This window comes from Agelaius phoeniceus, chromosome 1 (genome assembly GCF_051311805.1).
Source record: "Agelaius phoeniceus isolate bAgePho1 chromosome 1, bAgePho1.hap1, whole genome shotgun sequence".
Lineage (NCBI taxonomy): Eukaryota > Metazoa > Chordata > Aves > Passeriformes > Icteridae > Agelaius > Agelaius phoeniceus.
Window position 1 is genome coordinate 51,275,519 of NC_135265.1, and position 23,494 is coordinate 51,299,012.

At 38.8% G+C, this 23,494-nt stretch overlaps 1 protein-coding gene across 1 annotated transcript in view; it reads right to left on the minus strand.

The window, feature by feature from the left end:
• Positions 1 to 23,494, minus strand: part of CNTNAP2 (contactin associated protein 2) — a 1,030,166-nt gene that overhangs the window by 354,598 nt on the left and 652,074 nt on the right. Inside the window, exon 11 of the mRNA XM_054654380.2 lies at positions 2,474 to 2,580. Within this exon, the coding sequence (XP_054510355.2) occupies positions 2,474 to 2,580 (107 nt within the window). The remainder of the gene's footprint in view (positions 1 to 2,473; positions 2,581 to 23,494) is intronic.

The window sequence follows — 23,494 nt, forward strand, 5'->3', positions numbered from 1 at the left end:
TAACTCAAACTGATTAAAAATCATCAAATACAGTTACAATCCCCACTAACATAGTCTTGTCTCCAACCTCTTTGAGAAATGCTGTTATACTCCCCACAAAAACATCCATTGAGAAAATAAAAACATATTTTACTGTGGCATATAATACAGTTTGCTTGGTAAAATAATATTATCTTTAAGTAAAATGGTACTGGAAAAGTTCTATCTGCACTTAAACACTTTCCAGCTCCATGGAATCACATCTGCTATATTTTTCATGAGATCTGCAATGCTGTTTAAAATCCCTTCCAGCTATTTTTATACCACACAACAGTTATCATTCCAACTTCCCTCCTTCCCCAGCATATCTTTCATCCTGTTACTACCACAAACTTTAGAATTCAAAAGCAAAAGGCAGCACACTAAGTTTGTCTGAATATACAAACACACACACACTGCACAAGTAGGAAAGGACAGTATGGTCAGCATCAGTGCAGCAGACCTGAGGTCCCAGACCTCAGGCAGCGTGACTGCAACCTCTGGCAAGTTCCAACAAATCCCCTCATTATTTGCAGCTGTATCTGGAACATGCTCCTGTAAAAACTGACAGCTATTGCCTGCTCAATAAAGGAAGAGTTAAGGTTGTCTCAGTCTGTATCTTGATGCTGGAATTTTTTATTTTTGCTCATTTTTGTGCCATTAACTTCAATACTCTAGAAAGGCATAGGACTTCACACATTCTGACAGGATATCTGTCAAGTGAATAACTTTCTGCTCAACCTTGTTTTGTAAGAAAGACTTCTAAAGTATAGCAGCACATGGTAAAAACAAAAAATTATGTTCTTTAAACAAAAAAATAAAGCTTACACCACGAAGTCAGAAACTTTGCCTGAACTAGGAAAGTAAAAGTTCTTGAACAATGTGTCTCCAAATGACCTGGAGAGTGCATGTAATCCCATCCACTTTATCCATTCCATAAAGACAGGACAATATACTCCAAATCCCTGTTTTGGTACTGCAGTTCAGCAATGCCTTTTACTTGCCTTATTGCACTGTTTTATCCATAAAAGGCAGGTGAAAATCTTATTAAGAAAAAGTCACATCCCCTTGGATTATAATTTCTTCCCTTTGTAATAAATGTGATTTCAGAAAAGTGATGGCATCCATTTGTCCTTGCTACTTCTCTTTGGAAATCGAGAGGAAAGCTTAACTATATTCAGCTATGTTATAAAAGCTGGTCTGCACACCACAAAGGAGCACAGACAGGCATAAATACTTGTCTTTCCTAAAATTTGATGCAACCATGCCATCACTGTGCACATTCCTTCTTGGTGGAAAAAGGGCTGCCATGCAATCTCTCCTAAATACCTTAAATATTTCTCTTTAATCAAAATTAATTTGCTATTTAACTCTTACAGTTTTAGAGTTTCAATAGCCAGATCACAGAGAACTTTGCCACTCAATGTATTAGTAGCTAGTACATAAAGTATATTCTCCCTTATATTTATATAGTCTTTAACCATAAGTTAGGTTTTTGTTTTATCCAGAACATGGTCCAAAATTTTCTCATTGGTTTGGGGTTTTTGGTTAAAACTGAAAAAAATTCTGCAATTATCTTTTATCCAGAATATGGTCCAAAATTTTCTCATTGGTTTGGGGTTTTTGGTTATAACTGAAAAAAATTCTGCAATTATCTTTGTAAAATTATACATAGCTGTATTTAAGGTAAACAGTAAAGTAATATAAACTTGTATCTTTATAAATCCTGGCTTCAATTTCAACTGATTGCCTGTTCAGAAGAATTTTTTCTCTTGTCTCAATATTAGGAGATTGTTGGCAAAAGGAAGAAGTGAACAAAAGTAAGGACTGGATATATTTTCTCTATGTCCTAGGTATTTTTGCTGATCAAAATCCCTCATTTTTAGCAAATGAGGGGAGGAACAGAAGATGCATGCCACTGGCTCAACATGCATTGTTCAGGATCTATAAAAGGGCAACAGCACCTTTCTTCTTTCTGTGCTTTTATAGTGTAGGGCATGTGGAGCTCATAGATAATATTCTTATTTCAGAAACTCATAACCATAGAGCAAAAAAAATATTTTAAGCTGGCTGATAATCAGTGTGTAAACACCCTTTGTGATTAGCAACATAAACCAGCATCTCAAGCAGCAGTCAGCAGCTCTCCCCAACAGTTCAGGGCAGATTCAGTTTCCATTAGAAGCTGTATCTCATATGCAACTGCTTAGAATGTGTTTGCTCAGTACATCCAGCTGCTGTTGAACTGCTTTGGTGGGTAGCATGGCACAGTACAGTGCTCTGTAAACACATCATGGTGCAGGGAAAGCAGAAGCTGATTAAGCCAACATTTTTCTTTCAAAAGAAACTTGAGGAGCTTTAACAACAAGAAAGGAAGAATGCTTTTTTTAAATCTCAACCAAAAGACATGAGAGACTTCCCTACTCCATTGAAATTTTGAAACTGCAGGGTAGCTTACAGTTATGACAAGTGGCACCACTGTAATTAGTTCCGTCGCAAGTGCACTTGAAGCTGTCCCACGTCTGGGTGCATTTACCATCGTGTTCACAGTGATTGGGCACACACCTGTCAGGACGAGATGCAAAGACAGAAAGAGAAACCAAAATAAGCATCAAGATTTATACAAAGCAAAATTTTGAGCTGTCACCCTGATTTTTTAAGATTTTCTAAGCCTTCTGATGTTAACATTCTTGTAACGAACTTTCTCACACGCTTTCAGTAAATAACTTATTGTTTTGCATTCCTTTATGGAGTAGGGGAAATTTGATGGACTGTTGGTTTGTCCAGTGTCATTGGAGAGGTGTCACTTTCACCCTCCAATCCACTGTCACTTTTGGAAATCTATAAATGTTGGAGTCAGAAAATAAACTTCCCCTTTTTTTGCCTTGAGAGCAGTGTGTGTGTGTCTTGTTATTTTGTGTCCTATAGTGACATTGAGTTGCACAAGCAGTGTATCATGTCCTTGTCTAGTAATTAATCCTTGCTATTTTAGGTGTATTAACAGAATTTATATCTGAACACACAACTGCATAAAAGATTCCTGAAGGCTTTGCTGAAGCCTTTGTACAGACAGTAAAAAAAGCACGTTAAAGGTGGAATAGATTCATCATCATAAATCGGGGTTCTAAGTAACATATGACTGGTACTCAGCTTTCAAAACAAAAAGAACATCACATGTGACACCTCCTCCTGCTGTGCAGGTGGTGTCACGCCTCAAGGAGCCCAGTCCCTCAGCTGACTGGACATTAAAAACAAAATGCCACTGGCTTGCTCTTCATCTTTCTGTTGCCAGCAATGGGACAAAAGGGAGACAGGTTGCCCGCTGGCTAGGATGGAAGGAAATTAGTAAAGCTGCATTATTAAAACTAACTATAGGCTTTGTTATAATAGTTGTGTAATTTTTTCTCGTCACAGGGGTTTGTGGCAAGAGTTGTTCATCTTTCTCCCACATGCCTGCTTTTCTTCCGTCCTGCTACACTGTTGCTGGAGAGTGGAAGGACTGAAAAAGTGGAACAGCAAAACTCCAAATTTATAGCTAAACATATATTTATTGTTTGGAGTATTATCTAAATGTGACTTCAGAGATTTAAGTTTGGCCAGGTTCTTTTCTATCAAATATAGTTAAAAATGGGCATTACCATTTTCTTTCACCTCTGAAACTATTAAACTTCTTTTCCTTGAAAGGGCTTTGAAATAGCATTTCAAAGAATGTTTTTTTCCTTATTAAATTAGTTATAATCAGACTCAGTACGGGCTCTGCCTTTTTGATCAAGAAACAAAGGAGTTTTCCTTTTATGTTTTTTTTGGCCAAATCTATATTTTTCTATTATGAAATTTAAAACTAAAATTAAGAGACACACTATTAGACAAAAAGGATCTTTTCAGTAATGCATTAAAAAATAAGTGTTCTTATCTCTAAGATGAATCTGAAGTTCATCGTATTCCTGTGACAGTCAATGATACTCTCATAAACAACACCCAAGGAAAGCTTTGTTTTCCTATGTAGAAACTTATTGAAACTGAAAGGATCTGGGTCATTCCTCAATAAGCTTACAGTCTCTTATTTCCTCAATTTTCAGTAAACAGCATTGGCATTCATGGCTCAACAACCAGGAATAATTTGTGTTACAATATGCATTTGAGAATTGAATATTGTGTACTCTCTTTTAGAAATGATTTTTTGTTTTGTGCATGCCAGTAAATGTACCTCAAAATATACAGAATATAGATGTCTTATGTCCTATATCAGCCTTTAGATCAGAAAATACTGGCATGGTTAAAAATAGTGCTGAAAGAAACGCCCTTCTAAAGTAAGAAACAAAGCATTTAAAGATCTTCTTTTCATGGCAAAATACAGTGGAAAGACCTGAGGCAATTATCACTGTTCAATAAATTGTCTTCAGCATGGTTTAAATGAATTCATTTAGTTTTATAAGTGTGGCAGGCTAAATGAATAGATAGAGCTGATTACCACTCTATCCAGTTGTGTTCTCAACACCGAAGAAGAAAAACAAGAGCATATAATAGCACATTTCTAAACAGACAAACAATTAACAATTTACATGAATCCATAGCTCCTGGGTACAAGAGTAGGGAAAGCAAAGAGCAATGACATTTCAAAAATAATCTTATAAAAGTAACTTTTATTCAAGGCTGTAAATAACTACAAAAGTTCCTAAATCTGTTTATGGTTTTGTATTTTTCCCAGGTTTTCAAAATAACTTCTTTTTATGTATTTTCTTCTTCATTTACATTTGAAAATGCATGACTTGAAAAGTAATTTTCCAAAGACCAAACCAAACATTTTTCTTTGTGAATTTTACCAGATATTTATATGAACTCTCATACGTAATGCTCACAACTAGTTTCACATTTTAGTGCAGTATAACTTACTTTTATTGCAACATAACTAGTAAAGAGACTGCATTACTGACTATATAACTGAGGCAAATGACTTAATCTTCAGAAAGATGAAAACTAGATATTTATCTATATCATTTAATGGAGCGTATTAAGTCATAAAAACAGAGATATTCAGCAAACTCCATGATGTTAATTTTATGCTTCCAGTATGATGGTTGGATTAGTGTAATGGCTTCCAGTAGATGGTTGGATCTGCATTTGCAAAATTTCTTTTTTAATCTGATTTTTGCTGTTCTAAAGATGATGCATTTAGTTAAATAGAGTAAACAATATTTTATATTAGTGCACACTGAAGTTTAAAACAGAGCATACGATCATTTCCTGACATTCTCCCTTCACCTTCTTTTCTGTTAGTTTACTTTATTAGATAGAATGATAAGATTTATTTTCTATTCAGTCCATTAGCAAACTTCTGTAACATAATCTCGTGCTCATCTGTCCACATTTTGGACAAACCCTACCTACTATAATAGAGTTTACAGGAAGTGCTAGATATCCAGAATGTAGAAATTACAAAAAAACCCAAAACCCCCAAAAAAGCTGTTTGAATTCAGTAAACAATATGAAGAATAACATTTATCACTGTAAACACCATTATTTTTCAAACACATTTCTTTCTATAGAGACCAATCTAAAATTTTCAATATACAAACATCTTGCCATGAAATTTGTATTTTGAGCAGATACAATCATTACTACCGTATGCTCATCTTTTAGTAGACACTCAAAATTTATACACTTAAAACCTCAAAAAAATTCAATGCATGCATGATTTGCAGATTATTTGTATTAAAAGACTATGTTTCTAAGCAACTCAGTTCTTTCTTCTCCTTCAGGAATAAGGCTTCATTACATAAAAAAATCCATAAAACAAAACAAACCTTCAAAACAGCACTTCCCTCCTAAACCAGGCTCTGAAGTTAAAAACCATCACAAAACAGAACTGCAAGTAAGTTCCTCATTATCAAGCGTGTCTCCTCCTATTGTGGATATCCATATTTCAAGAACTTGCAAAATGTTGCAGACTCCATTTTGAGAACTTTCTTGCTCTATGGCAGGTCTAGAGCTTCATCCCTTCAAGTATGATACGCTGTCTTTTAATTTCCACCCCAAAATTTATCCATAGAGAGTTTACAGATGCTGTTTAGTTTGGTATTTTATTTGGAAACTTTGATTTGTTTATTTGTTTATTAGTGTTTGTTTTCCTTTCTGATTTACATCTCAAGACTTTGCAGGAAGCAATAATAACTTCTTTTAGTCTGTAGTTTTGTGAGATGAAGCCTCCTGTTGGAAAATATATTTTCCACAGTTCTTCCTTGTAGCTCTGCTCCTGTTTGCACTTGCATTCTGTTGAGTGTTCTAAAGGAGATCTTACCAGTGTTTTGTGATTTCAGAGTTGATCAGAACTTTTGGATATCTTTACAGAAATTATTTAACTTAATATATAGCATTTTGCTGACTACTAAAGAACAGTGGCTTAAAGTCATCCTGGGATTACTCAACATGATAAAGACCTTTACTAAATTCCCATCCTGCTTCTTTTCATCACTTCCAACCAATGACTTCCACTGCATACAGAAAATCTTGCTACTGTTTTTAACAGCATTACTGTGTGCTGTAAATTCCATTGTGTCATTCAAATCATTCAGGTTCTTTTTCTGGACTGAATCTGGATCATCAGCATGTTTCATCAAGATATTCCTAATTTTGAGCCAAGGTTGAAGCATTAAATAGGATTTTCTCTGGCACTGATCTCTGAGCAACTCCCATCTCCCAGCCAGCCATTAGCCCATCAGTATAAATTGAAAGGCAATTCCATTTGACAGTTCACAACTTTGCAATTCTTCTCTCAAACCCCATCTTTCCTGGTTTAGCTAATAATTTCCATCATTACAATATATCAAATATTTTATTGACATCTGGCAAAATAGATCTATTACTTTTCTCCTGTCTGAGACAAAAAGTACTGTGCTTTACCAGAGAAGGAGATCATATTAATCCTGAACAACCTACTGTTGATGGACATCTGCTGCATTCTATTCTACCTTGCATTTACGTCAGGATAACTCCTTGTTTTCCTCAAAAACATAATAAAACTACTAAAGGCAGATTAATAGGTGTCTAGTGATCTGGATTTCTCTATTTGTTAATTACATCAGATTAACTCTGTCATCTCATAATACAAAATCACAAGCTTTTTTAAAAATTTGTTCAGGGGTTTTTCTGCTGTTATTTGGTTGGTTTTGTTTGGTATGGTTTGTTGAGTTTGTTTGTTTCAGTTTTTTGTTTTGTTTTTGTTTATTTGGAGGTTTTTTGTGGTTTTATGTTTGATTTGTTCCACATGTGATCCTAAATGAGCCTAACATACTATTGACAGCAAGAAAAAAAAGAAGACAAAGAAAAGGTATCTCATAACATTAGTATAAGAAGGAGAGTGATATCAGACCCATGTAGAAATCCTCACAGCCTATTCAGCAGAAATGAGCAATGGCTGACTGCACAAAAGTTCTTGAAAACAGAAAAGTTACAAACTGTTAGAAATGTTCACAGGGGAAGGGCAAAGATGCAATGACGTTCATTAGTGGTAGAAAGTATTTTCAAAAGCAACTCAACATACATCAGGAATCACTTAAGTATGCTTGTGTCTCTGTCTCTCTGCGAGCCTCTCAGGAACCCTGGGCCAGTCCCAAGTCGGCAGACACCGGGGGGCAGCCCCGACACGGCCGACAGCGGGGAGACACTGTCTGTGTGTGCCCCGAGGGTACTGAGGGCACCTGGGCTGGCAGGGAGACACTGTCTGTGTGTGCCCCGAGGGTGCTGAGGGCACCTGGGCTGACAGCAGGGAGACACTGTCTGTGTGTGCCCCGAGGGTGCTGAGGGCACCTGGGCTGACAGCAGGGAGACACTGTCTGTGTGTGCCCCGAGGGTACTGAGGGCACCTGGGCTGGCAGGGAGACACTGTCTGTGTGTGCCCCGAGGGTGCTGAGGGCACCTGGGCTGGGGGGGAGACACTGTCTGTGTGTGCCCCGAGGGTGCTGAGGGCACCTGGGCTGGCGGGGAGACACTCTCTGTGTGTGCCCCGAGGGTACTGAGGGCACCTGGGCTGGCAGGGAGACACTGTCTGTGTGTGCCCCGAGGGTGCTGAGGGCACCTGGGCTGGGGGGAGACACTGTCTGTGTGTGCCCCGAGGGTGCTGAGGGCACCTGGGCTGGCAGGGAGACACTGTCTGTGTGTGCCCCGAGGGTGCTGAGGGCACCTGGGCTGACAGCAGGGAGACACTCTCTGTGTGTGCCCCGAGGGTACTGAGGGCACCTGGGCTGGCAGGGAGACACTCTCTGTGTGTGCCCCAAGGGTGCTGAGGGCACCTGGGCTGACAGCAGGGAGACACTCTCTGTGTGTGCCCCGAGGGTACTGAGGGCACCTGGGCTGGCAGGGAGACACTCTCTGTGCCCCGAGGGTACTGAGGACACCTGGGCTGGGGGGAGACACTGTCTGTGTGTGCCCCGAGGGTACTGAGGGCACCTGGGCTGGGGGGAGACACTCTCTGTGTGTGCCCCGAGGGTACTGAGGGCACCTGGGCTGGGGGGAGACACTCTCTGTGTGTGCCCCGAGGGTGCTGAGGGCACCTGGGCTGGCAGGGAGACACTGTCTGTGTGTGCCCCGAGGGTGCTGAGGGCACCTGGGCTGGCAGGGAGACACTGTCTGTGTGTGCCCCGAGGGTACTGAGGGCACCTGGGCTGGCAGGGAGACACTGTCTGTGTGTGCCCCGAGGGTACTGAGGGCACCTGGGCTGGCAGGGAGACACTGTCTGTGTGTGCCCCGAGGGTGCTGAGGGCACCTGGGCTGGCAGGGAGACACTGTCTGTGTGTGCCCCGAGGGTGCTGAGGGCACCTGGGCTGGGGGGAGACACTGTCTGTGTGTGCCCCGAGGGTGCTGAGGGCACCTGGGCTGGGGGGGAGACACTGTCTGTGTGTGCCCCGAGGGTGCTGAGGGCACCTGGGCTGGCGGGGAGACACTGTCTGTGTGTGCCCCGAGGGTGCTGAGGGCACCTGGGCTGGCGGGGAGACACTCTCTGTGTGTGCCCCGAGGGTACTGAGGGCACCTGGGCTGGCAGGGAGACACTGTCTGTGTGTGCCCCGAGGGTGCTGAGGGCACCTGGGCTGGCAGGGAGACACTGTCTGTGTGTGCCCCGAGGGTACTGAGGGCACCTGGGCTGACAGGGAGACACTCTCTGTGTGTGCCCCGAGGGTACTGAGGGCACCTGGGCTGGCAGGGAGACACTCTCTGTGTGTGCCCCGAGGGTACTGAGGGCACCTGGGCTGGCAGGGAGACACTGTCTGTGTGTGCCCCGAGGGTGCTGAGGGCACCTGGGCTGACAGCAGGGAGACACTCTCTGTGTGTGCCCCGAGGGTACTGAGGGCACCTGGGCTGGCAGGGAGACACTCTCTGTGCCCCGAGGGTACTGAGGGCACCTGGGCTGGGGGGAGACACTGTCTGTGTGTGCCCCGAGGGTACTGAGGGCACCTGGGCTGGGGGGAGACACTCTCTGTGTGTGCCCTGAGGGTGCTGAGGGCACCTGGGCTGGGGGGAGACACTCTCTGTGCCCCGAGGGTACTGAGGGCACCTGGGCTGGGCGCCTTTGCAGCAGAAGAGACACCAGAGACATCGGTAGAAGATAAAGGGCCGACTCTTAGCAGGGGTTAATCCAAGGTTTTATTAGGAGTCCCAAAGGAGCTCCTGCACCTCAGGGGCCCTCCTGCTGAGAGCCCCGGGAGATGTGCCAAGGTCACATTTAAAGGGAGGTGGAAACCAAAAGCAGATAACATTTTACCAACCAATGAGTGACCCTAAGGGATGGATGCTGGGGGACAGACATATAGGACAGCGTATGGGGCAGGGCTTGGGGGGCTGACTCCTAGCCTCTGGCTGATCACTCGACGACTTGGACCGAAACTTCTGGATGGAGGGGTGGGATGCTGAGTGATTGACAGAGAGCCAGGGTGGGGGTTTGGGGATGATCTCATCCTGGGAGAGGAATTACACAGGTAAAGGGAGGGGGGTACAGTCTGGGATAAACCATTTGGGAAAAACATGGGGATACAAAACAAAACTACTTCAAAGTATTACGAAATATAAAAACACACTACAACATGCTTGGGTCTGCCTGAAGGCAGGAGCTGAGATCTCTCCAGACACCTTTCTAATCTGGATATTTTCATATTCCATAAGAAACAGAAAGCATTTATTTCAATCTCTCTTTTCTCATTATGTAATTATGTTTTCTTAATATTGTAAATGTGCCATTTATCCTCTGTAAGTCAACAGGTCACTGCCTCAGTCTTTTTAGAGGACCATATCCCTCAGGACAGTGTTATTTAAAACATTAACTAGCTTGCCTAGATATATTGTGCCCAAAGTGTATTTGAGTCCAATTTTTAAGTTTAGATATAATTTGAGCAAGAAGATATAAAGTTCTTTCGTACAGAAAGGCAAATATCTACATGGCCACATGCAGACTGTTAAATAAAGTTCCTCTGTACTGAAGAACCATCAAAAATCTCAAAATGCTCTCCCTGTAAAACACAGACCTTTCCTTAATTTCCCTGCCTTTACCCTTCCAGCTTCCCTTTCACACATAAGTGCAAAATACAGCCTGTGTTTAGATACAACCTAAACCAATGTTCTTTATATACACATTTAAAACAATCAAGCCAAGAAATCACTAAAACAAAACTTTCACTTGTGTAACTGCTCCTCCACCTGAGAGGTCAAAAGGAACACACACCCCCCACAAAATACTTGACATGTACTGCCTGCAGCTGTAGTGAAAAGAACTCAAATGCTACAGTGATAATGACAGCATGAGAATTTCTGTTGAGCAGAACAAAATGTTAAAGGCTTTTTGCAAAGGAAAATAACCCAGGATGAATTATGCTTAACATGAAATTCAATCTTTTCCTTCTCATCATCAAATCCCTATCTAATCTTCCTCATGCTCATACCTCACCTCTCGTTTCTCTGCCAAATTGCTTCTGTTCTGCTTTTTTGTCCTTTTCTGAGTCAGAACTAACCACTATCAGTTTGTTTTGAGTGGTTTTCCAGTATTTGTCCACTAGTTGCCCTTTTTAATGCCTCCAAACATAGCCTTTAGATCCATATTTTTTATCACCATTTTTTGCAAAGGCCCTCCAAAATGCAGGCTGGTGTCCTTTTGAGCATGTTGTTCTGTCACCATCTACCTTTTTTCACACCCACAAAAAGAGTACTAAAACATCATGAAAATTTAGAAGTTTTTTACTCTGCAGGATTACCTGACTGCTCAAGAAGACCATGAAAGATTACATCTATAAATTAACATATAAGGAAAATTATTTGTAGGAGCAAAAAATGCTTTCAGCTGGTATCTTGAACTATGGAAGATCTGTTTTTTATTTAAAAGACAATCTGTAAACTGGTAACCAAATGACAAAAACATTCTAAACATATATATCTGTTTGCAGTGATGTTGCTCTTTAATGCAATAGGAGGTATTGCACTCATCATGGTAAAGGCATACTGAAAATAAGATAACCCAATTAAGGACGCAGTGCTATTGCAGAGTCCTACTGTATCAATATTAGGTTAAAATTAACCATTCCATAGAGAGTCCATGTTTTTCACAGTATAACAAATGAAAGTAAACCCAGCTGATCTGCCTGTAAGATTTTTTCTTATTTCTTACAAGGTAACAAGTGCTTAAATTGACCTTGAGATTTTCAGCAATAGGATTTGGAACTCCTACGCAAGGCAACACAAAGGGCAGATGGATGAGACTGTAAAATTAACTTAGATTCACAATAATTCCCAAACTAGTTTAATTTGCTGCTGACTTCTAAGCTAATTGTGCACACATGCATATAATCAACAATGGCAGAAGTAAATAAACTTGAAACAAGAAGTACCTATCCTTTCTTTGTCGCTTACAGCAATACTAGGCCTTTATGTTTCTTTGGTGGACATTATCAAATTTGTTCTGTCACAAGATCAAAAAGAAATGCTTGGCAGTTTTAAAGATTGTGATTTCCAAAGGAAAAATAAATTTTAAAATATGCAGTGACATTTGATTAAGAAAAGTCCCTTTATGCCATATTCCCAGTAAAGGCTGTCAAACGGTTTTTTTGGTGTTGTCTTCAGATCTGTAAGGTTCCATGCTAAATTGTTTGCATTAGAATGATTAATGGAGAACTTAATAGATAAAGTACCACAGTTAACTCATATGGATTAAATGATCCTCTTGGATTTATTCAGTTTTTATTTTGCACACGACAATGTAGAGACTAATGTCTTCTTTCTTTTCTACTGTTCTTAATTTTCAGGGCACTTCATGAATTAGTTCCTTAGAATTAAATCATGATGGTTGCACTTTAGCAATTGCAGGAGCTGGATAAGCCATTTTTCTACATTTGTCATAGACAAATTTCTGTACCTGTATATTATGCATAAGCTAGGCTCTACGGTGTCTTGATGGCTGGAAAACTACTTTTGTCCAACTCCAACTGTTGCCACTTCTAGTGAAGCAAAGCAGGGGAGGATGAATCTACAACAGCTGTTAACAAGAGGGAATTTCACAGCTCTGGAATCCTTTCTGTCAGTTCCTACCAATTGTATCATGACCACAGGAGGCCAGCTCTGTGTGGAGTTGAAGCTGGAGGAAATTGTGCATTTGGCAGCACTTACTCACATGCTGTCTATCTTCTCTGGAGCGGGGCAGGGAGGGAGTTGGGAACATCAGGATAAAGTGAGTGTAAATGGCCCATAGGCTGCATATAGTCCAAAAGCTGCAAATTAGAGTCTGCTGTGACAATCTTACAGAGGTAGATGATAAAGCCAGAAATTCATAAAATGAACTAATCAGGCTAGATAAAAACGACAATCTGTTGCACAATGCTTCAGTCAGAAAACTGAGACTTAGATCTTCAGCTGGTGTAAATAAGAACATTTGCATCTATCTTAAGCCAGTTAAATGAGTTGAAAAAAGGAAGAATAAACTTTTATAAAAGTCCAGCTATGAAATATTATTCATCTCCTAAGGGTTTGTTTTTAACCTTTTCCACTACCTTCTGAAGACCTTTCCCTAGTCGTTAACCAGGTTAAGGCTTTCTAGAACAGACGAAAGCTGCTCTGTATAACAATTATTTTTGGGCTGATGTGTTTGAGTTTATTACTTGAAAGAACACACAGGAGTGGCAGTTATTCACTAACCTAACTGTGCCATGTGGGCACAGCTCAGATCTCTTGGGGGTATGAGAATATGAGTTAAGCACTGAGACTCCAGAAGAATCTCATGGGTTTTAATTACTAAGTCTCTGGAGAAATTTTTAAACCTTTCCAAGTATTGCCCTGTACAAAATCTGACTGGATTAGTTTTGTATTCATCTAGTCACTTCTCTTTTGCTATTTCAAATAGGTAAAGTAGAACATATTGGCTGGGCTTGAGAACAAACCATGAAATAGATTCTTTGGGATCTTGTTATTTTTATTATTTATTCTTTTTTTCGGCTTTAATTAAATGCAGCTACTGAGATTTTATGATGTCAACTTTATAATCCAAGTTAGACATTTGAAGAAAGTTGCTCTTATTTTTTAGAAGATCATAACTAGCAGAGCATGTGGACCAGTGAACAGCCCATGTAATACAGAACAGTGACTACAATATTCTCTGCTAATAGACACAACTGATCATGCATTGAATCACCATGCAAATAAAGAATTTATAGAGCTGTGTTTTAAATGAGATTATGCCTAAATTTATATTTTGGGGACTAAAGAAACTGGTAATTAGAAATCTTTATGTTTTTTCCCATAACGTAAAGAATTACTCAGTAATAAAGATGAGTATAATACTGACGGATGATTTTGTATTCAAAGTCTCTTCTCTGTCAATCAAACCTGGATATGGGCTGTCATAGCCTTTGGCTAAGACACTTCTCCACTCCTTGGTGCACAACATAGAGGATCTTACATTTTGCATTACTTGTTTTGATTGCCTGCCTCTTAATGAGGGACAAAAATGATCTCATGTTGATCTTCAAATAGGTGACTAAATTTTCCTGCATCATATGCAAAAAGCACAACCCATGAAATATGTCTTGCTTGGCAAATGTAGAGCACATGAATCACCTTGATGGTCGTGAAGCCATCAGATGCCATCAGCTACTATTGATATAAGTACAGTCTTGGCTCAGCATTCTAATTTACTAATCTGACTATGACATGATGAGATGGAGTTTTATTTGTAACTGGTAGGTTTTGAGTTGAACATATTGAAAGACAGTGTCCCAGTTGCTATGGCATTGTGATTTAAAGGAAACTTGAGGTAAAACATGATTTGGTACTACCAAATATGATGCTGATCTTGAAAAGTGCACAACGCCTTAATGACTTTGTTTAAAAATACTAAACAATTGTGATAGTCCTAAAAAAAAATCACTACAGCAAATGGTCTTTTTACTTGCCTGGTACAACTAACTTGATTTGATTCATGTAAACCACCTTTTAAAATTATTATAATAATTATTATTTTACTATTTGCTATCATTACTATTAGGAATCTGGCCACTTTCTTTACTGCAATTGAGACAACCTGGAAGCTTCTCCTAGGAACCATTTATCTTACAAATACCAATTTGATGGTAAAGTTAAGACAAGTCTGAATGTTTTGACAGAAACCGTGGATCTTGCACTACCATTCAGATGATAAATGGTTAATTCCAGTGGATTGTTCTAGTAACCATGCAACCAGAGGAGTCTGTTCTGTAAGTGTTGTAGAAAACATTTTCTGTCTGAGCAGGGAAGATTTTCCCCTTCAAAACAAAAACATAGTCTTGGTGGTAAAGCAAAACACACCATGTAATAAAGCAAATGTGAGATGGAAGCAAATGTGAACTTTTTCTGAGGCATTTATTAATGACTGGTATAAGTGCCAGTTTCATTATTAAGTCCCTAGTAGAACATCTAAGTCAAGGACACTAATTTCTCATGTCTCTGAGAGAAAGCCAGATCTTCCTTATTGGTAGAGTAAAAAAAGCCAAACAGCTAACACCTTTAGTTATCCCACTGTACTACAGAGGAAGGGCTGAGGTCAACATGCTTTTCTTGCAGTACTGCTTTTCTTGCAGTACTGCTTTTCTTGCAGTACATCCTTGCCAACTCCTAGTTTGCTCAATATCAGCAAGGACGTATAGACTAGGTCCTCTGAGTCATTAATTTAAATTTGACTTGGATCAATCATGAATGAATCAGATGTAGACAGCATTCACACATTATTTACTTCACATGGAACACTCTCCCTGAGCTGACCCATAGAGTCACAAAGCTTAATTATATTTCATCATTGGTTAGAGGCAATGTAATATGCATATTTACTAATAACCCTTCCCCCCTTCTCTATTCCCATTTCTCATCTTTTTACTTTGAAAGATTTTTGGATCAGAAAAAAGAGTTTAATTTATGTTTGCATAGGATGTTATCACGATGGAATTTCCTCCTCCCTATCACTGCAGTCATCATGAGCAACAATAGCAATAAACAGTAACACAGAAATGAGTTATCTTTTTGCACTGCTCTATTCTCCTCCAAATTAACATTGAGCATATGCTAAAATCTACACAATCTGCTTTTCTTCCTGTACTCTGACAATTCTGCCATCTACCAGAAACAGCAATATGCTCAGCTAAAATATCATGTATAAAACATGAAGCATATAGGTTAAACTGACTTATTGCCCTGTCTTTCATCTCTGTTCTTAGTGCACATCAGTATTTTATTTTTTTATAGAAGTCCTAAAACATTTTATAAATTGCAGTATAATGAGTGTTGTAGTCTAAAGACGTGAAAAGCAAGGATGGGCCAATGAATTTGCAGCTCTGCTGCAGTGCGGTCACAGCTCTGTGATAAATATAATAAATAATACAGTGCTCTACTCACAACCTATTATTCAATTCATTTCCAATTTGCTGAAAAGAGATATGTACTGTAAGTAATAAACAATTCATTTATTACCTTGAGCTTGTGCAATATACTGCTTTGGAGCCAGGAGGCTTCCTGTTGAAGTAATAAGTAGGTGTAAGTGCACGCACACAGGTGCTTTTCTGTTCTCACACCTACATTCAATATGCATAAACATATACACATGCTTTTTCCAAGAATTATGGCAATTTCAAGCTTCTGAAAATGGAATTCCTTTCAAGAAAACAATTCATGTTTAGAGCAAAATTGTTTTTATGGAAAATGTAACTGGGGATACGACAGTCCTAATAACATGTGGTTGACTGTAAAATATGAAATGACATGACCCTGGTATGCCTAATTTTAGTTACAAATAGCTCATTGATGGGATTCTATTATTCTACCAAAATAGGCTTGTGATTGCCCTATAGAACAATTGATAGACTATAATTTGGAGTACTTTAAAGGGCCCTGATTCTGCTTTTCTGCATTTCAAGCACTGCAATTTGGGAACCATAGTTCAGGGTTTGTCAGTATTTCAGTTTATTATAAGCTTTGATTTCTCAAGGGTTTATATTTCTGTTAGAAATTTTACTCCAGAAATTCAGCAAACAAAGCATAAGACGGAACGGAAAAAAATAGTAGCATACTTTCAGGATTGGTTCTGAAGTAGTTCATGCACTTAGTATTCCAGGAGAGTAAGGACAGGCTGGTAGATAGTTTTAGAGGTTTTTCTCTAAATAGAAGAGGAAAATAAGGAAAAAAATCCCTACCCAATATTTTCCTTTTGCTTTCTAGACATTTTGTCATCAAATCTTTGACACTTCTTGAAAGAGATTCTTCAGAGGAAAGGGCCAGATTTGATTAATATCTCAACTTGAAAAATGTTGGAAAACACGTTGAAGTTCTTGAAACACATCATTTGACATGCTCCAAATGAAGAGTGTCTTTTTCTGTTTAAAATATTTTTTTCATTTTTAAATGTGATGTAAACTATACTATATGGATGGGACTGTACCAAGCCAAGTAATAATACATTCCAACGCTCTGTTTCAAATTGAAAGTATACTTCCAAATATTTTCCTGAGGGAAAAATGGGTTGGGAGCCATTGAGTGGGGCAGTATGCAAGAAAACTACTGAAAGAACCTCTGCAGCTTTGATAGCTGCACTGACAGCTGAACTGGGAATAAGAGTTAGCCTGAAATTCAGCAGATCTGATATGGGAGCAATCTAAACTTGTTGTGCACCATTGGATGCATCAATGTTAAGAAAGGAATTTTAACTGGAAAATGAAAAGGAGATACAGAGAGACACTGTATATAGAAGACAAAAGTGAAGGAGAAGAAAAAAGATGAGAAAAAAAGCGTTTAATCACAAGTGTGAGCACTGTTGGTGAAAATATTTCAAACTACTTGAAAAACAGAAATTGGAGAGCTGCTTAAAATAAGAAAATAAGGAAACAACACAGACTCCAAGGACAGGAAAAAGATGAACTACTGTAACCTCAAGTGCCAATAAAATTACTGTTTTGGGAAGCATGAAACAATATAATCAACTCATCATGTCAAGAGACTTGCACTTGCATACTGGCACTGAAAAAGATTTAATTGTCTCTCTTTTTGATACTTATTCTCTTTAAACTCAAGCCATTTTGACTGATTCATGGAAATCTGCTAAGGCCTTCAATTTACCTTATATCCAAAGGGATGTGGTGCCATATGTACAAAAGAAGAATGCAACCATGGCCACTGCTGCAAAAATGATATATCTTTTCATTGTTTAACTATTTTGAAATGCCAGGTATATGATATACAATTTTTTCTTCTAAAAATTTGCTTTGTTTAGTTAGTCCTTGTCCCTTAACTTTAGCATGGTAAAAACATGCAAAAAATTCTGACTGCTTCATCTCCCTGTTATATGACAGATTGGAAAGAAATGCTGAAGTAACACCTTTCTCTGGTCAAGCCTTTTCTTACTGAATATTGCCTACATGATGAGCTTTGAAGCTCTTCCTTCTTTTCTGGAAGATCTGCCTTTAACCGATAATGTACGAGTGATTGATGCAGAGAAATGGTATCCCAGATTTCAGTCATGATTACACTGACCTGTACTTACAAAATAATAAATATAGTGAGGTGTAACAAAAAGTCCCACTTGCAGTAACCTCTGGTCAGGAGCCACAGGCAAGGACATGACTCTTTTTTCCCCACTTTACCTACAATACCAGCCAACTTCGTATGTTACTTTATGTCTGCTTTACCCTCAGATATACATGTCTTCTTTCTACCTCTCACTGCTATGAGTATTTTTAGGCAGAAAAAGAATCCTGAATAACATCATAAAAGCCTTTATGGAACCCAAAGTTTTATAATGTCATTGAATGTTTGCATCCACAGGGTTTCATATGTAGGTTATACTCTTTTCAGATATGTATAATTTACTTACATCCTTGCAGTAAAGGAACAAGTAACCCTTACAATGCTAATGCTTGGGATGTAGCCTCTTTACTAATGCTCTGCTGTAGGTAGAGAAAGTGTTTCTGGATCATGAAATAAAGCAAAACCTCTGAATCAGAATTTACAAATCTGATCTGAAGAATTTAAACTGGAGTTTATGTGAATTATTCCAAAAGGAATAAGTCAGTAAAGCTTTGGAAGCCTCATGTGGAATCCACAGCCACCCTGTAAAGCATTGCCAGAAGAGCCAGGTTCCCTCGCAGGCATCCATGGATCCTGTTTTTTGATAAAGAAGGACCTGCATCCTGCTCTGCAAAGCAAAGCTAAACAGACAGAGAGAGAAATTTTTTTGGGGTGGTTTTTTTTTTTTGTGGTTTTTCTTTCTTTTTAAAAGATAACTCAGGAAACAAAGTAAAAGGAAATGTTCCAACTTTGAAAAAATAATTCTTATTCTCTTCCTCCTAAAAATTGTACATTTTGTTTCATGGAAAGATTTTTTTTTCTCTCCAGTGTTCAGATGTGGAGCACTGGAATAAAGGCTATACAAAGTGATTGCATACAGTGGTGTGGTGCAGCCATTCTTTACATTTTACCACATGAAATTATAAAATGAATTATATTTAAGACAGCATCAGATGAATTAAGATCTGATAAACAGTCTGTTCTTAATTCTTAGACTTCCATAAATCCTGATTTTTGGCTCTTCACCTTAGAAATCAGGGATTTGACCAAGCTATGTAAACCCAGTTAAGAAGAATTTGTTGTAGTTTAATGGAGCTCAGCACCAATGGGTAAGAAATTTAAAGCTTTGGCTCAGAAATACAATAAATTAGGATTTAATAACTCAATATATCTATTTCTCTAATACTTCAAAACAAAAAAATAAGGAGCAATGGAAAGTGAACCAGATGTGAAAGTAGTAGCCTGTGTGACTTTCTCTTACCAAACATTATAATCACATTCTCAAAATACTTTTAGTGACACTCCCAATTAGCTTATTCTAGTAACTGAAGATGTTGAGACTTTTCCCCTAAAAATGGAAAGACCCTTAAAAGTCTTAGCTGTTTACTTGTGAGTAGTGGTTTCCATCTTAATACTTTAAATATACAGCTGATCTGATATGGGAGCTATCTAAACTTGTTGTGCACCATTGGATGAGTTTCTCCAGGTTCTATGAAGAGTGAATAATTGTTCTGTCTTATTTATATAATTATATAAATATTATATAAATATTATATATTTATATATATATATATAATGTTCTCTAGTACTGTTTAATGGCAACAGCTCCAAACTAAAACTGCCAATAAGCCTAGAAAACTTGGAAAACATAATTCTACTTTTCTTGATGGTGTGTAAAGCACAATTATTAATGTTTAAGTGAGGTTTTTAAAAATGCAATGGAAATTATCCAAAAAGGGAGAAAATTCAAGATTGCTAGATGCGTATTTCTTTTACTGTGGAATACTACTGCATATGCTCTCAATAGAGAATTACACTGTGACTGTGCTACTTGATTCATTCAAAGAGACATTTTTCTAGACAAATGCTGAAGAATATGTTTAACTATGCAGTAAGAAGAAATTTTGTATTATTTAGGCCTTGGCAAAATTCCATCTGTATACAGATATTGCATAAATACCAAGTTCAAGTATGTCTGATAAAGAAAAATGTAAATGCAATTGGAAATAATGCCATTATTTGAAAACACCATTCTTTGTTTTTCCATTTCATATATAGATGTACAGCTAAAACTTGAAGTGTGAATGTTTGGTATAGAGTAAATGTAATGTAGCCCAGAGAATGCCTTTTTGTTCTTCATGAGGGCTTGTGGGGTAATATATATATATATATAATATAATTTATACCTCTATGCAGGTAATTTGAAAGCCCTTAAGTACATGCCCTAGATTTGCATTGTGCTAAAAAAAATAAAGGTCCAGATATCTTCCAAAAAATCAGGGTTTATCCTAAATTTATCTCATTTTTATTGGTCTTCTTCCTCTTTTCTATTGTCAGCTTGGGGGAAAGGTGAATGCAAGTTCGTTCCTTCAAACCTGAAAATGTTACTGGAGACATAGAATCACTGTCTCATTTAGAACTCTTAAGTGGTATCAACAGGATGCAGTGGATTTAGCTTCCTTTCACTCGTCTCTTTGTGCAGTATGGTCTCTGTGAAAAATACCTATTTAGTGACAGCAGAGAATTAGGATGACCTTACTGGTGTTATTTGATAACAAATACAGTTTAAGAAATGTGCAGCTCTTTTCCTTTACCCCTGCAATGGCTTTGATTCTATGTTTTTAGATGTTTATGTTGACAATGGGGTTTAAATCTTGATACTTTACAAACTGTAAGAATCAACACCACCAGGACTACAGTAGTGGAAATGAACTATGTCAATCATCTTTTCCACCAAAGAAAACCTATCTTGTAACTACAATGCTAGGCTCCTGATTTTAGAGTATGATATTCTAGCAGAGCCCAGGTTAGTCTGATTCTCTGGTGAGCCAATTTTTTTTCATACTAAGGGACTCTTAGCAGTTTTGGTCCTCACAGCACTGTCAAACGTATAAAAGCTAAACCTTCACAACAAGTTACAGATCAGAAGAGATAAATCAGCTACCAAAATCTGCTTGAAGTTTTGAAGCTACTCAAAAAGATCTTTTATAGTGAGTCACCAGTCTTGCAAAGATAGGTCACATTTAAATTATGAACTAATGCATTATTTATATTGGAGAGATTGTAACTCAGAAATCACTGTTATAAACAAGGGAAAGGTCTATGCAAGAGCAGTGAAATTATACTGCAATTTGCTCAGCTACCAAGATAAATTATTTCTAAGTAATATATTATAAATAGGAGTGCTATACAAATAAGCTGTCTCTGAATTATAGTGGAAAAGGACAAAATGCTACCAATTTCTGTGCAAAACTGAGTGTGGTTTACAAGATAATGACAGTCCTCACAGACAGAAGAGTACATGGTTCCTAGTGGGCTACAAAAAGCAGTCAAAACCAGAAGCTCAGAAAGAACCTGTTTCCTAGAATTCTGAAGTCATAAAATCATCAAAAAATATTAGGGTTTATAGGGTTTAAGTTAAAAAAAAAATCTGTGACGTAGTAAAAGGAAGTTTGTCACACAAGAGAAGGAGAAAGAATGTTAGTGAATATGTGATGTAGAAAAAGACAAAGAGAATTCTGTTCTAAAAGAAGTTTCTTATCCCACCTTCTGCAAGCTTTCTCTTCTGAAACAGTCCCAACTCTCTCAGAGACCCCTCACAGGAGAGATGTTCCAGTCCCTTAATTACATTAGTGGTGCTTTTTCTGCACTCTCTCCAACATGGCCATTTCTCTGTCACTTCTACTGGGAACTAAAAATGGATACATCAGTCCAGTCGTGGTTTCACTAAGGTTGAAAAGAAGGGCAGGATCATGTCCCTCATCCTTCTGGTAATACTTTTCTTATTGCACACCAGGATATTGCTGGCTGGGTTTGCATCAACACCACCAGGACCTTTTCTGCCAGGCTAATTTCTAGCTGGTCAGCCTCCAGCTTGTACTGGTGCATAAGATAGTCCACCCCAGGTTCAGGACTTTTCATTCATCTTTGTTGAACTTCATGAGGATCCTGCCAACCCCTTTCTCCAGCCCTCTTGTGTTCCTCCTGATGTCAATAGAACATTCTGATATGTCATGTATCACCACTCCTCCCAGTCACGTATCATCTGCAAAGTTGCTCAGGGTGCACTTTGTTCCAGCATCCAGGTCATTAAGGAAAATATTATACTGTATTGGCTTCATTATTGATACCTGGGTTATCAATCAAGTCTCAGTAGCCACGTGATGTCAACTGGACTTTTTGCCACCAATCACAACACCTGGGCCCAGCCCTTCAGCTGGTTTTCAACCTGCCTCACTATGCACTTACCAAATGCACTTTTTCAGTTGCTCTGTGAAGGTGACATGGGAGAAATTGTGAAATGCTTTTTTGAAGGTAAGGTAAAGAACATCTAATGTCCTCACCCCCTTGCCCACCAAGCCAATTACCTTATTGTAAGGAGGCTTTAGGCTGAATATGCATGACTTTCTCCTCATAAACCCATGCTGACTACCCCCAGTAAACCTTGTGTTCTTCCTGTATGTACAAATGGTTCCTTCCCAGGCACTGAGATGAGGCCCACCAGCCTGTATTCCCATCAATCTTTTTTCCTTGTTTTTCTTGAAGATAGGAGGGGAATTATGTCTTTTCTAGTCTTCTGGAACATCTCCCAGTTACCACAACTTTTCAAAGGTGATTGATGCTCGCCTTGCAAAGCTTTCAGCCCATTTCTGCTGCATTTGTGGGTACAAACCCATCAGGCTCCATGGACTTATGTACGTCCATCCTCTTGGAAGTGCTTCCTAAACCTGGTCTACTTCCACAAAGAGTAAGCCTTGCTTGTTCCATGTCCCTGGTCCAAGGGGCTTCAGGCTCCTGAAGCCCAGTTTTACTGTCCAAGACTAAGGCAAAAAGCTGGTCAGTACCTCAGCCTGTTCCATGTTACTTGTCCCTCATTTTCCAGCCCCTTTTAGCAGTGGGCCCGCATTTCCCCTAGTCTTCCTTTTGCTGTTTAGGTACTTGCCCTTGCTGTTTATATCCACAAATAAATCTACATATGATTTTAAAACTTGCTAAGACCTGTACTTATTTTCCTTACACATTGAAAAGGAAGTTTTTTCTTTAATTTTAAATACTGGGAGACACTCAGGTGAGGGGCTTCCATGCCAACAAAATTTTTGAGCCTTTTGCAATGTATGGGTCTCATGTCAGCCAGGATTCCTGCTAGATTAGGAGTATGGTAGGGTTATGAAAGGTCTCACATTTGGTGAAACATGAGGTCACATAGTTAGCACCAAGGCTCTCAGTGGGATTCAATTGAATGAAAACGATGTAGCACGTGCTGTCAAGTTTTGACTGCATAGTAAAGCCCAGGATGCATGATTAATTTTACCTGCAAAGAAAACTACAGATAAAGAACTAAAAATACAAAAACTGCTTCAGATGACTAAAATGCACAAGGGGAAATAAGAATGATAGGTAAGAGTTACTGAAGTTAGGACACAAAGCTTCA